This window comes from Lagopus leucura, unplaced genomic scaffold (genome assembly GCF_019238085.1).
Source record: "Lagopus leucura isolate 7727_CA_CO unplaced genomic scaffold, USGS_WTPT01 Super-Scaffold_100060, whole genome shotgun sequence".
Classification (NCBI taxonomy): domain Eukaryota; kingdom Metazoa; phylum Chordata; class Aves; order Galliformes; family Phasianidae; genus Lagopus; species Lagopus leucura.
In genome coordinates, this window is record NW_024962306.1 from 884,847 (window position 1) to 896,994 (window position 12,148).

The 12,148-nt window shown below is 42.9% G+C and overlaps 1 protein-coding gene across 6 annotated transcripts in view; it reads left to right on the forward strand.

Moving 5' to 3' along the window:
• The window catches only part of RBM39 (RNA binding motif protein 39), a 28,785-nt gene that overhangs the window by 1,701 nt on the left and 14,936 nt on the right, over positions 1–12,148 (forward strand). For 4 of the 6 annotated variants that reach the window (XR_006181567.1, XM_042886705.1, XM_042886706.1 and 1 more), the window contains exons 2-7: positions 1,633–1,696; positions 3,527–3,576; positions 5,095–5,289; positions 10,113–10,178; positions 10,285–10,338; positions 11,646–11,763. Coding sequence is in view for 5 of the 6 variants with exons in the window: in XM_042886705.1 (XP_042742639.1) it covers positions 1,646–1,696; positions 3,527–3,576; positions 5,095–5,289; positions 10,113–10,178; positions 10,285–10,338; positions 11,646–11,763 (534 nt within the window). In the remaining variant the exon portion in view is untranslated. The remainder of the gene's footprint in view (positions 1–1,632; positions 1,697–3,526; positions 3,577–5,094; positions 5,290–10,112; positions 10,179–10,284; positions 10,339–11,645; positions 11,764–12,148) is intronic. The other 2 variants (XM_042886703.1, XM_042886704.1) reach the window with 2 other exon arrangements.

Below are 12,148 nucleotides of genomic sequence, written 5' to 3' on the forward strand. Positions count from 1 at the left end.
CTGTTCTGTCCCTGTTCTGTCCCTGTTCTGTCCCTGTTCTGTCCCTGACCTCCCTTGGCCATTCCTCTTCAAGTGTGAAGAATCCTGCCCAGCCATATGTGGATGTGTTCTGTTGGCTAAGTGCACAGGCAAAAAAGCCTTCGTGGGTGGAAGTTGCCACTCATGGAATTGTTTTGTGTTGAAACCATGTTTTGACCCCGTGCTTTTTAGTGGTGCTTAATCATACTGCTCCTCTTAGTGGTACCTCCTGTTAGAACAGCAGCCAGTTGAGTTATGGGTATCAGCAGGACTTGAAAAACTACCTGTCAGTGCTCTGAGAAAAAGTATAGTAGCCATTAGGTAGAAACTAAGGGTGGCTGTGTTGGTGGTAACACTAGCCTCAGAGGCAGTAACTTTGGCAATGAGGTTAGTGTGCCTTGATGGTAAGCCATTGAACGTGAACTTCCAGCGCTCACATACTGGCAAAGGTTTCTTCTGTTTGTTGTGTACTAATGGGGAAGAGAGACTTGGTTCTTAGAGGTGGTGAAGCTCTGGTACAGTAATCTCAGTTAAGAGGTTATGGGTGAAGAGTTAAAGAATTTTGTAAATTTGGAATGATTTAATTATGCTGGAAAGTGCAGTTCTTGTACAGCAGTACCTGCAACCATGGTGCAAGAACTGTCATGGTTTAAAGAAATTCATGGCACGTGTGGAGGAAAGTTCTCCATCTATGGCTCATGTCTAGAGGCCTTGCTTTTCAGTTCTAAAAAAGAAAAGAAAAATCCTCTTTTATTGATAGTTTTTAGGAAGTTGAGTCTCCGTTCAACACTGCAGAGTTTTGAAATATTCTTGATAGTGGACTTGCATAGGAGAAGGGAATCAAATGTCATGAGGGTTTGGACTATAATAAACACAAAATGACACGAGGAGGTTGAAGTCAAAAACTGGTATTGCATGGTGTGATATGGCTGCTTTTTCTTTTCTTTCCTGAGACTTGAAAGTCTGGACTAAATGGATCGTGTGTGCTTTTCTTGGAGCTTGAATCATAAGCTTCTTCTGTGGCCTGTGCTGTGCAGGAAGTCACGTTTCTTAAAGGCAGTCCAAGTCATCAGGGTAATAAATGGGATGGTGGCAAGTGCAGCGAGTGTGCGGGTGGGTTTGCCTGAACGTTTGGTCTGTAGGCAGCTCAGGTAATCCTGTGGTCGAGCTCTGATATTTCCTAAGATGGCCACTAGACCTGTGTTGCTGCATCACAGTGAGCTGTGTTCTTTGTTGAGAAATAGCTGGGAGTACCTGAGGGCTTTCTGCCTGCTAATTGTCTGATAGCACAGAATCACAGAGCGGCCAGGGTTGGAAGGGACCTCAAGGGTCACGAATGCCCAGCCCTGTCCGCAGGCAGGGCCACCAACCTCCCCATTTCACACCAGACCAGGCTGCCCAGGGCCCCACGCATCTGTGTTGTTCGCAGCTGTGGTTGGTTGCTGCTTGGTGTCACATTCTTTACCAGCTCACTGGGCGAGCTTCATTCCAGGCTTGTTGGAAATAGCTGCCGAGAGGCTGACGTGTGAACTGTGCTAATGCAGTAACGACTCCTAAGCAAGAGCACAACACTGGGGTTCTCCCTCTCAGCTGCATTGTTTTTTTTTCTTTCAGGTGTCCTGAAAAAATGGCTGATGATATTGATATAGAAGCAATGCTTGAAGCTCCTTACAAGAAGGTGAGAAAAACGTGCCAGTGAGGTCCTGTTTACCTTAATTTAGCATTATTCATGAAACTACTGCTGAACTGTAAACTAACATCCCTGGAGCCCTCATGATTTGTCTTATTGGAGATGCATTACATGTAACTTGCAAGTAAATATGTGCTGTTAATGTAATTATATTGTGCAGTAGTTTCACTTCAGCGTGATGAATAAATGCCCATCTATCTCTCTTTGTAGACTTGCCTAACGATATCTCACCTCTACTCCCATGAATTCACCTTTGATTCCAGTGTGAACTGTCAATCATAAGGTAGTAATTGAGTGACGTATCGCTGTACCGTGGTCCCCTAGGTTAAAAAAAAAGAAAGAAAAAAAAGAAAAACAAAAATAAAAACAAGAAACAAAAACAACCAACCAAAAAAAAAAAATTACCCCCCAAAACAAGAAATCTCTCCTAAAATTGCCAGGTCCAGTTTGGTATAGCAACAAGGTGAATGCAGTGGTTTGGGAAAACAGCAGGGTTCCAAGAATAACCTTTTCACCAGTCCCATGGCAAGTAAATATTTGAACAGTCTGCTGAGGGCAAGAAGTGAGACTTGCTCTTACTGCAGAAGGCTGGTGGTGGTTAATCTTTTAACAGAGCAGGTGGAAATCAATTGCTGAGTGAACAAATTTACCTAAATTCTTGGATCCCTGAACAGCCCGTTCTTAGCAAGTAAAAGACAGTATCACAGTCTGCACTGTTGTTCCAGACAATCTCCTGTATCCTCTGTCCTAGTTGTTCAATTAAGACGTGTCAATTCTGATGCAAAATTCTTACCGATGAGTGTAGCGATGTCTTTTGCCTAAACCAGCAGCCAATGAATACTGTCTTTTTTGTTTTTCACCAAGTGGTGGTGAAGTGTTAACATCATGCATGCTTTAGCACTGGTTTCTCAAGTAACGTGTATCAAACTTGAGGCATTTAGGAATTGTACTTCTGATGTAACCCATGTGATTAAATTGTAAAGCGAGTATATAAATTATACAGCAGCTATTGTTAGTCTGTTCTGCAGTGTTAATTACAACCGTGTCGTGAATTTTGAATGAGCACTGTAAGTTTTAAATTGTGTATTTAGTTCATGTAATATTTAGTAGTTATATAAAGTCTTGAAGAGAAAATTGTGAATTGTTATGTTGAAATTCTTGTGGTTTCCTGGTTTAACATGGATATTTTCCATGTAAACAGGTATGGAAATAGGGAATGTTTAGGCTGGACTGGTGGATTATTGATGACTTTCTTGGGAGTCGACGTTACTAAAGCAGTGTGAATCCCTGTTTGCTTCAGGGCGAGATGTGTGACAGAGGTGGCATCAAGCTCTTACAACCCTTCAACGAAAATGAGCGAAGATCTCGGGAATGGCATCGGTCACAGGAATGGATAGTGGCTGGCTGCTAGCGCAGCCACTGGGGTTAGGCAGAGCTGTAGCCTTGGTGCTGGTCTGAGGGGCACACAAACCTGAAGCTTCCTCTTACGTTTTATAGACATAACTTTTAACCACTTGAGTGCTGAATTCTACAGGATAACTTACTCTCTAAACCATGTAAGGAAGTATCTACAATTTAATACACGCTTTTAAACGATGTAAGTTTTGTATTTCGTAGTTGTATGATCTAAATTTAAGCAGCAAAGTGGTTAAACATGCCTACTTAAATTATCTAAAGCTTTCCACGTTAAACTCTAAACAAGTAATTTAGTATTAAAATTTTTGTTTTGTATTTTCTTATTCCTATTCCCATTACCCTTTGACCACTTGAAATGTTTCCGCTTCGTCCTCACGATGTTCTTCTATCAACCCTGCTTAGGATGAGAACAAATTGAGCAGTGCCAACGGCCACGAGGAGCGCAGCAAGAAGTGAGTGCCCTCGTGCTGTGGGAGGGGCGGGGGCTGGTGGAGCTGTGGGATGCGCCGGTGGTAAAGGAAGTGAACTGGGAAGGCTTGGCATTGGCAGCAGGGGGAATTATGAAGTTTTCTTTTGTGTGGATGTAGTTACATCCTTGTGATACCACCAAATTCGTGGATACGTGTATTGTTTTAGCAGCAGATAAAAATACAGACTTGGGCGGTTCTGCACAATTCATCTCCTATATTTTTTTGTATCTTTAGCTGTGCATTTAAGTCTTTTGTGTGAAATCTTAAGCAATTTAGAGCAGTGCAGACAGAAGATCGGATTGCTTTCTTGAAAAGGTTCCATATTGGGTTCCACATCAACTTCCCTCCCCTTTTCCATCCCAACATTTTCATTGCTACTCATATTCTCAACTGAGTATTGAGTCTTTCTTTGACTTTTTTGTACAACATCTGTTTTAAGCAACTTCTTAAATTACATGAAAACTTTCAGAAACAGATTGCAAGCATGCTTTCTTCAGGAAGCATTGCTGAAGTTCTTACCTAGTCAGTGCCTTACTTTAAGGTTCTGTTTATCATCACATTTTGTAAACGTAGTTCTCATAATAAATACGCCTATATTTCAAGGCCATAATATGGACTTGAAACCCCATCAAAATCAGCTGATCATAATATTTGAAGTTCTGAAGCTTTATTTATGTTTTTTTAAAGCATATGTAAAACTCTTGCTTCTGTTTCAGTGGCCAGCTCCCAAATTAAAACTGAGGTAGGAAGAAGGATAATGCTTCCTGAATTTCAGAAGTGGTTCTGACCTCTCATTTCAGTTTCAATTGAAATACTCAGGTGTTCATATATGTTAGCATGGCCTGCTGCTGTTGTGGAGGAGGACCTGGGGGTCCTGCTGGGTGAAAAGCTGGGCATGAGCCAGCAGTGCCCCGAGCTGCACTCAGGGGAGCAGCAGGGTCAGGGGGGGTTGTCCTGCTCTGCTCTGCCCTTATGAGGCCCCACTTGCACTACTGTGTCCAGGTCTGAGATGTCATCGACTTGTTGGTTTGCCCCAAATGTACAAGAACCATGGATGTAGAAAAGCAAATGGCTCAGCAAGGAGAGGAGTAGCAGCTTGATTTTGAAAGAGGAAGCAAAGCTCTTAGTGTTAAAGGTGGTGACAGACAGTGTCAGGAGAAAAGTCTTTATTTTCCTCAAACTTTGCTATCCTATTGTGATGTTGGGTATTTTATTCCCCAGTCCTGTTCCTCTAACTGAGAACATGCTTTGGTGTCACAGAATTAGATTGGAAAGAAGTGCTGCAGAGCACTTGATCTTGTTCATTATGGATTTTAAGATTCCTGATGTTTATCCACCCCTTCTACGAAAGTCCTTGTACACATAGCAGGATGTAGCAACTTTCCACATTAACGCTCGTGGCATTAAGTTAGAGGAGCTGAGGAATGTGGATAAATAACAGGAGGGGTGACCCAGAGCTGCGCGTGTAACCGAAGGTGTGTTGTTTTTTAATCTTCTCAGGAGAAAAAAGAGCAAGAGCCGAAGTCGAAGCCATGACAGAAAGAGGAGCAGAAGCAAGGAGCGCAAACGGAGCCGGGATCGGGAAAGAAAAAAGAGCAGAAGCCGGGAAAGGAAGCGGAGCAGAAGCAAGGAGCGCAGGCGCAGCCGTTCCAGGAGCAGGGATCGCAGATTCAGAGGCCGCTACAGGAGTCCCTAGTAGGTCATCAGCACACAGTGCTTGCATGCTCCCTTGGCGTGTGATGTGAGAGCTTGAAGTTTGTCTGCCTGCTTTCTGCACTGCTTGTTAATCATCTCAGAAAAGGGACTGCGAGGTTCAGACTGAAGGTGGTGTCAATAAGTATGGATTAAAAAGAGGACGGTGGTAACATATTGTGTTCCTCTTGCTAGTTTTCCCTCTTATCACGATGTAAAGAAGCAAAAACAAGTGAAAGAATGCGTAAAACTACCTGGGAAACAAATGCAAAAATGAAGTTTTATTTCAGACCTAAACTGCAGAGCAAGTTTTTTACATCCTAAATGCTTCAGTACATATTGGAAGGATTAACTGTTTACAAAAAAAAAAAAAAGACTTGTGTTTCAGGCTCATAAAACCCTTTGCTTTTTTAACTGAAATTTCTTACTGGATTGTTCCTCTTTATATGTTTACTGCAGGGCTGTTTTATGCATCCAAACTTAGAAATGTTTTGTCTAGTAGTGTCCATGTGCTGTATGCTTGCCTTGCCTTTTCTCAGACTTAGTTGGAGGTGTGGAAGTATTCTTCAGAGCCTCTGTTCTTTGGCTTGATGAGACTTCTGCTGTAGGTGGTTTGTGGCGGTTGGCTTTGGCTTCTCAGATGCTGTTTTTTTCACTGGTGGTATTTGCTTAAGGTTTCTGCTGTTGTATATTCCTGCCCTGCTCTATGCTCCTCCCATCACCTCTTTTAGTCCTCAGTGAAGCAGCCAAGCAGTGAGAACTGGGCTGCATGCTTGGTTTTTCTCAGCTACCTGCAGGTGCTGCTTGTGCAGGCTTTGGTCCGGGTTTCATCCCAGCAATTGCCAAACCCTGGAATGCAAGGTAATGTCAGAAGCAGGTGCTAGGAGAAGATGTTTGTTGGGTTTTTTCCTTCTTTTTGCAACAAGTGATGTCACTTTCTTTGGAGAAATCCATCAAGATTTTTGCAAAAGTGTCTTTTCCTTTTTGATATTCTGTAAGCTTGTACAGTTCTCTGCAAACTGGATTTTTTTATCCTAGGTGGCTGGGTCCTTCTGCAAGGAGTGCGTTCCTTTGGGTGCTCTTGGAGTGCAGGCAGAAATGCTGGAGGTCAGGTCTCATTTTGCACGAAGCCCCCTTGATGTTGGCAGTCTTCATGCTGCAGATGTGGTGCATCTCTGGGGTGTGCCCGGCATTCCCTGTTTTTTTAGCCCTTTGTACTCAGAGGTCACAGCATAGCAGCCTCGCTTTTGCTTTATCTCTTTTATAGGGCTTTTTGCAGCTTTGTAAACCTGATCGGGGCTTCAGCTCTGAAGTTTGCAACAGTGCACAGCTGGTTTGTTTTCTACAGCTCTTTGGCACCTGTACGATCACAGGAGCTGCCTGGAATTTGTCAGTGCCACTGTTGCTGCTCCAGATTGCCTCTAAGTGCAGGAGTCCTAGACAAGATCTTCCACCTTTCAGAGGTAGAACCTGCTGGGGCCTCTCTTTGTGGTGCTGTTGCTCATGTAATCAGCTGGGAGTTTCTACATCCTCTTGTTTGTGTGGGAGGCTTTTGCTCTCTGTTTTTTCCTGTTGTTACTGAGTGAGATAGTTTTCTGCCTGCAGACATCTGGGAGCCTTAGCATCCCGGTCTTCTGAAATGCTCTCCTGGGGCGGAGGTTGAAACGCATGTTACTGCACTAACGTGTGCCAACTTTCACGTGTCCACATGTGTTGTACCCACGTCTCTGCAGCATTGGTGCTGACTGAAGTGGACAGCAGTTAGCTGTAGTTTGCTTGTAGGTTGTGGATGATAAAAGAAAAGCCTCCTTTGTTGTCTGGAATGAGCAGAGCTGGTTATCTCAAAGATGAGTTTCTGCGTTAAAGATCTTAGTAGCAGGCAAGTCATTAGTTCTGGAGATAAAGCCTCCTGCATCATCAGCCTCCTTTCCTTGTATGCATTTGGATCTACAAAAAATAATGCTACCATACGATGACAAACTCTTTATTTGCAGTGCCATCAGCTTCACATTTCCTGAGTAACAAACAATGCTTAATGAGATTGAGATACATCAGCTGCTGCGTGGAGAATTTGGATCTGGAATCTCACTTTGTGGGGCTGCTCAGGCAGTTTGAGTTGGCATTACTGCAGGCTGTGTTGCACTCAACTGCTGCATCTAATTCAGAATGGTTCCTGTTTGTATCATTTTCCACTCTTCGTCCTCTTTAAATGACTTTTAAATTGAGGTATGTCTGCTGCTGGTGGGCATGCAGAAGCATCTGCAGTACTGGAGAGAGGTTGTCTGTGTGGTGTAGATAATTCTGAAGGAAAAGGATGGGCAGTATGAAATTCTCAGTCTTCAAGTTTTGTCTTCAAACATGAGGTAGTCTCTACATGTTGCAGTTTTTAAAAGTTGTATGCTTGGCTTTCATTGCTGAGTGTCTATGGAGCTTTCTCTGTGTTCTTTTCACTTATCTTGCCACTTAAATATTTTAAAGCTTTGTAAGACTTCTTGTGAAAAGAAGTTACCAAGTCTGCCTGCTTAGACATCAGCTGCTCCTAATGAACTCCCTTAGACTGGAACGAGAAACAAGTCTATTCTGGAGCTAAGAACTTAGACGAAGCTATGGGAAAAACAGAGTCCTGACACACACTGATGTTCATTGACTCTCTTGGCCTTTCTTGGCCAAAACCTGCTTCATCTGAGAGGCTTTTCTTGAACTCCTGGCTTCAACTGATGTGCAAGCTTTTTTTTTTTTTCAGGCTGACTTCTGACCTTGTTCTGGACTGTGTGGCATCGTGTAGGTTTAGGCAGCTGTGTGCATTGCTGTATGTGGGGCTCATTGACCTCCAGGCATACAGATAATTGCTTGTCTCAGCTCTTCCATGCACGAGAGCAGGAACTGGACAGAACTGCAAAAGAGCTTTTAGAACGGCAGATGAAAAAAGAAGAAAATTCCTTTGATTGGTAGCTTTACGAGTAGATCTCAGTAAAAAAATCCAAATTAATGCAACCCACGGATTGCTGTTGAAAAAGATCTGCAGGAGTTCCCTCAAGCTGCCACCTTGCCTCATTCTGCTTCTGAGACTCACTGTTATGTCTTCACTTTGTCTTTTTTTAATAATTAATTCCTTTGTTTCTTGCATCTTACGCTGCTTGTTTGTTGAGGGTGGAAATGAGCAAGAGATTATTGGAAGGTTAATGTTTGTTTTTTTAATTTTCTCAGCATTTGAAAACTCTCTTTACCTTCTCAGTTTTTTGCTGGTTTTTTTTTCCCTTTTTAACTAGTTTTCAGCAAAGACACAGTAAGAAAACACTTTGTGTTTCCCTGAAAGCTTGTGGTCTTAGTCACTGGCAGTTATTTAGTTGGTCTGTGTGTTAATAGTCTGAATATTGGGGTCACCGTAGTTAGTGCTGCATATGAATTGAAACAGATACCATAGTGTTCTGCAGCAGCGTGTGTGAAGATGCAGGGTAATCCCCTCTGATGAGATGCCAGCTTCTGAAAGCAGTTCTGGCATTTCCAGTGCACTTTTTCGCAGTATGTTTTGGGGGTGTTGGAGAACTTGGATGGGCGTTCTCAGCAGCTCACCCAACTGGAGTAGGAAATGCCATATTTTATCCTAGGTTGTGTTTCAGTGGGTATTTTTATCCGGAGTAACCTCAACACATTGCATATTATGTACCTGTTTTTAATGTGTTATTTTGTCTTAACAAATAGTTTCTAAGCCATCTGATTTATTTCTTTATTCCAGTGGTGCTCAGGGCCATTTTTCCCTTCCTTTAACCTGGCCAGCATGGCTCTGGATCTTAGCCCTGTCCTTCCACCTGTTACTGTGTCGTGGTGTGTTTAGAGGGGGCATCCTCCTCCTTGTTGTCAATGCTGAGCTTAACTCTCAGCACTGCTGCTTTCCTGAGTAGCAAGACAACCTGGCTGGCTACGTGGACTTAGTGAAGGATTATGTGATATCTTCAGACTGCTGTATTTTTCAGGGTGTCTTCACATCAATTTATATCCACAGCAGAAACAGTTCTGTGTGAAGGGGCAGAGTCCTCTGCGTTCAGTCTGTCGTGTTGTATCTGACATTCAGTGGATGTGGAGGAGGAGGGTTAACAGGTGGCATTTTTTGCCTTGTACCTAGAAGGAGATGAAGTTCAGGGAGAGCACAGTAGTAGGAATTTACTGTTCACAGCACAGTCTGTTACTCTGCCACAGGAACTCGCAAGAGGGCTGCCTTGCTGCGGGCAGATTGCCATTGGTTGTAACTGCTGTGAAGCCTGCAGAACTAAAATTAGATTCAGCCAAGAGATGGTGGCGTATCTATATAAGGTTAACTACTGCTTAAATGGTTCTGTGCTTTGATGTCCATTCAGAACTGAAAGGAAGCTTTAGTTACATCTCTGTAGTGAATGCAGCAGAGGCAGCGCTAGCAGTGCCCAGGATGTTTCCTTTGCAGATATCCGTGGGGAGCTGCTTCACTTTCCACTTGCATCTTCAGTCTCATCTCGGTTTTGGTTTTAAGATGTCATACTGGAGTCCTGCCTGCACCTGTCAGTGAGGTGTGCATGTGGGCAGGTGTATCAGTAAGGGGGGGACAGCAGCCCTCGCTCACAGTGCCTGTGCACATGTGTGCCACAGCTCTGGCTTCCCTTCTTCTCGGGGTCCTGCGTGTGCTGAGGTGTGCGGAGGTGTGCTGAGTGTGCATGCGGTGGGGGCTGCTGGCGGGCAGTGCTGGCAGGGCCAGGTGCACGGGTGGGTGAGTGCTGTCAGTGTGATGTCAGTACAGACAAAATCTTGAATTGAGGTGCTCTGGTAAGTGACGTCTGTCTTTGCTTTTGCCGTAGTTCTGGTCCCAAATTCAACAGTGCCATCAGAGGGAAGATTGGTCTGCCTCACAGCATCAAATTAAGGTTTCTGAGTTTTCTCTACTTTTTATTGCATCGTTAATAGGTTTTGTTTAAAATAAGACCGTTATGCTTGAAGTGTTTTGGTAACCTTGTTCTTATCTCTTTACAGCAGACGGCGTTCCAGAAGCAAAAGTCCCTTCAGAAAAGACAAGAGCCCTGTTAGGTAGCTATTTTTATGTGCTTTTTTTCCCCCATCGATTGAAGGAAGAAGTGTAATGATGAAATAGTGTGTGACTGACTGCTCAGCTATCCAATTAAAGTCACAAGTGGTGCTGGAATTCATCATTCAGGAAGCCCAATAAATGAGAACATGGAGAAATGTTGCTTTTTTTCCCGTGTCATCCCCTCCCCTTCCCTCTCTCCAGTTTTTGGTGTACCATTGTGAATAACATCAATTTGCAAAACGTGTCTGGCCTTAGTTTTCATGTTTTTGTGTTAATTCTAATTTAACTTACCTAGCATTCCTACTAAATATTACTAAACACAGAACGGAAAAGTGCTGCTGTTTTTTTCCTACCCATTGTTGATGTTATTTGTGGAGTAGTAACTGAAATCCAGAAAGTGCTTATCCATTCCTAAGCTTCCCAATTAAGGAATTTGTATTTAGATTGCTGCTAATTAGATTTGTTTAAATTTAAGTATATTAATTTAGAGAATAGGCTTGCATGGTTTTTATTAGCAAAGTGAGATAATTTAATTAAGCTTTCTTGTGTTTTCTCAGGAAGGTTTTAAAATATAGATATATCTAAATAAATACGTTATGCTACTGGAAGCTCAGTCTAGAATCAGGCCTGCTAATTCTATCCTGTGCATAAATGCAAGCCAGGTTTTTTTTCTGCTGCTCTTTCCAGTTGAAGCTTTAACGTTTCAAATGTAGTGTGTCTGATTGCAGCTGTTGTTCAGTTGAAATCAGCACTGATCCTGTCTGTGGGATGGCAGTAATTATTTGCTATTCAAGTGTTTGCTTTTTTGGGAGGAGTGTTAGCAGCCACAAGCAGTGAGGACTGGGAGCTGTTGGTGTAGATGTCAGTGTTTGTGCAGTGCCTGGAGTGACTCCTGAGTGACTGGCTATAAATAACTTAGTTTGCAAAGCTCATCTGAGTGTGCATTGGTGTGCTGATTAATGCTGTGCTCTTCATTTTCCTATCATCTTTTACCACAAACTTGTCAGTATGGTGCTCTTCTCTGTTCGTGACAGTAGCAGAATGGCAGCTCCTGTGTAGCTGGGGCTTCTGAGTTTGGAATACTGATTTCCAGTCATACTCAAGTTCAAGGTGAAAACAAGAAGTTTAGTCATGTTAAATATGATTGCATTAATATTAGGTGTTCACCTCTTGGCACCTACTTTTTTTTTAATATTGCAGGTATTTTTTCACTGTTTGACTTCAAAATGCTTGTGTTTAAAGTTTCATGCATTGCAAAGGTTACCTTATTCAGATTTTTTTTTAAATGCATCTTTCTTCTTTCCAGAGAACCTATTGATAATCTTACCCCTGAAGAGAGGGATGCTCGAACAGTGTTCTGCATGCAGCTAGCTGCAAGAATTCGGCCAAGAGACCTGGAAGAATTTTTCTCTACAGTAGGGAAGGTAAGTAATAAGGAGGTTGAAGAGATTCTGAGTACTTGGTCAAGTGTCTCTAGCTAGGGTGGGTATTGTGCTGAGTGACAAGGAGGAGTCTTTCAGGAGAGTCCTGGGGCGTGCATGATTTAAGGCTCTGAGCGTGGGGAAGTAGTTGGTCAGTTTACTGTTGGGTGTGCAGTGTGATGCAAAATGCAAGGAAGCAGCTGTGGTTCAGATAACTTCATTTTCAGAACTTTGAGTCTCCTGCAGGTAATCTGCTGCCGGTTGAAGTGTAATTTCAATTTCAACTTTCAGTTTTAAGAAATAGCATTTTTCAGCAGTTTTACCAGCTGCTAGGTTCTGGCTTAAAGCATTGCAGAGCTGCAGGTATCTGCTGACCTTTTTCCTAAAA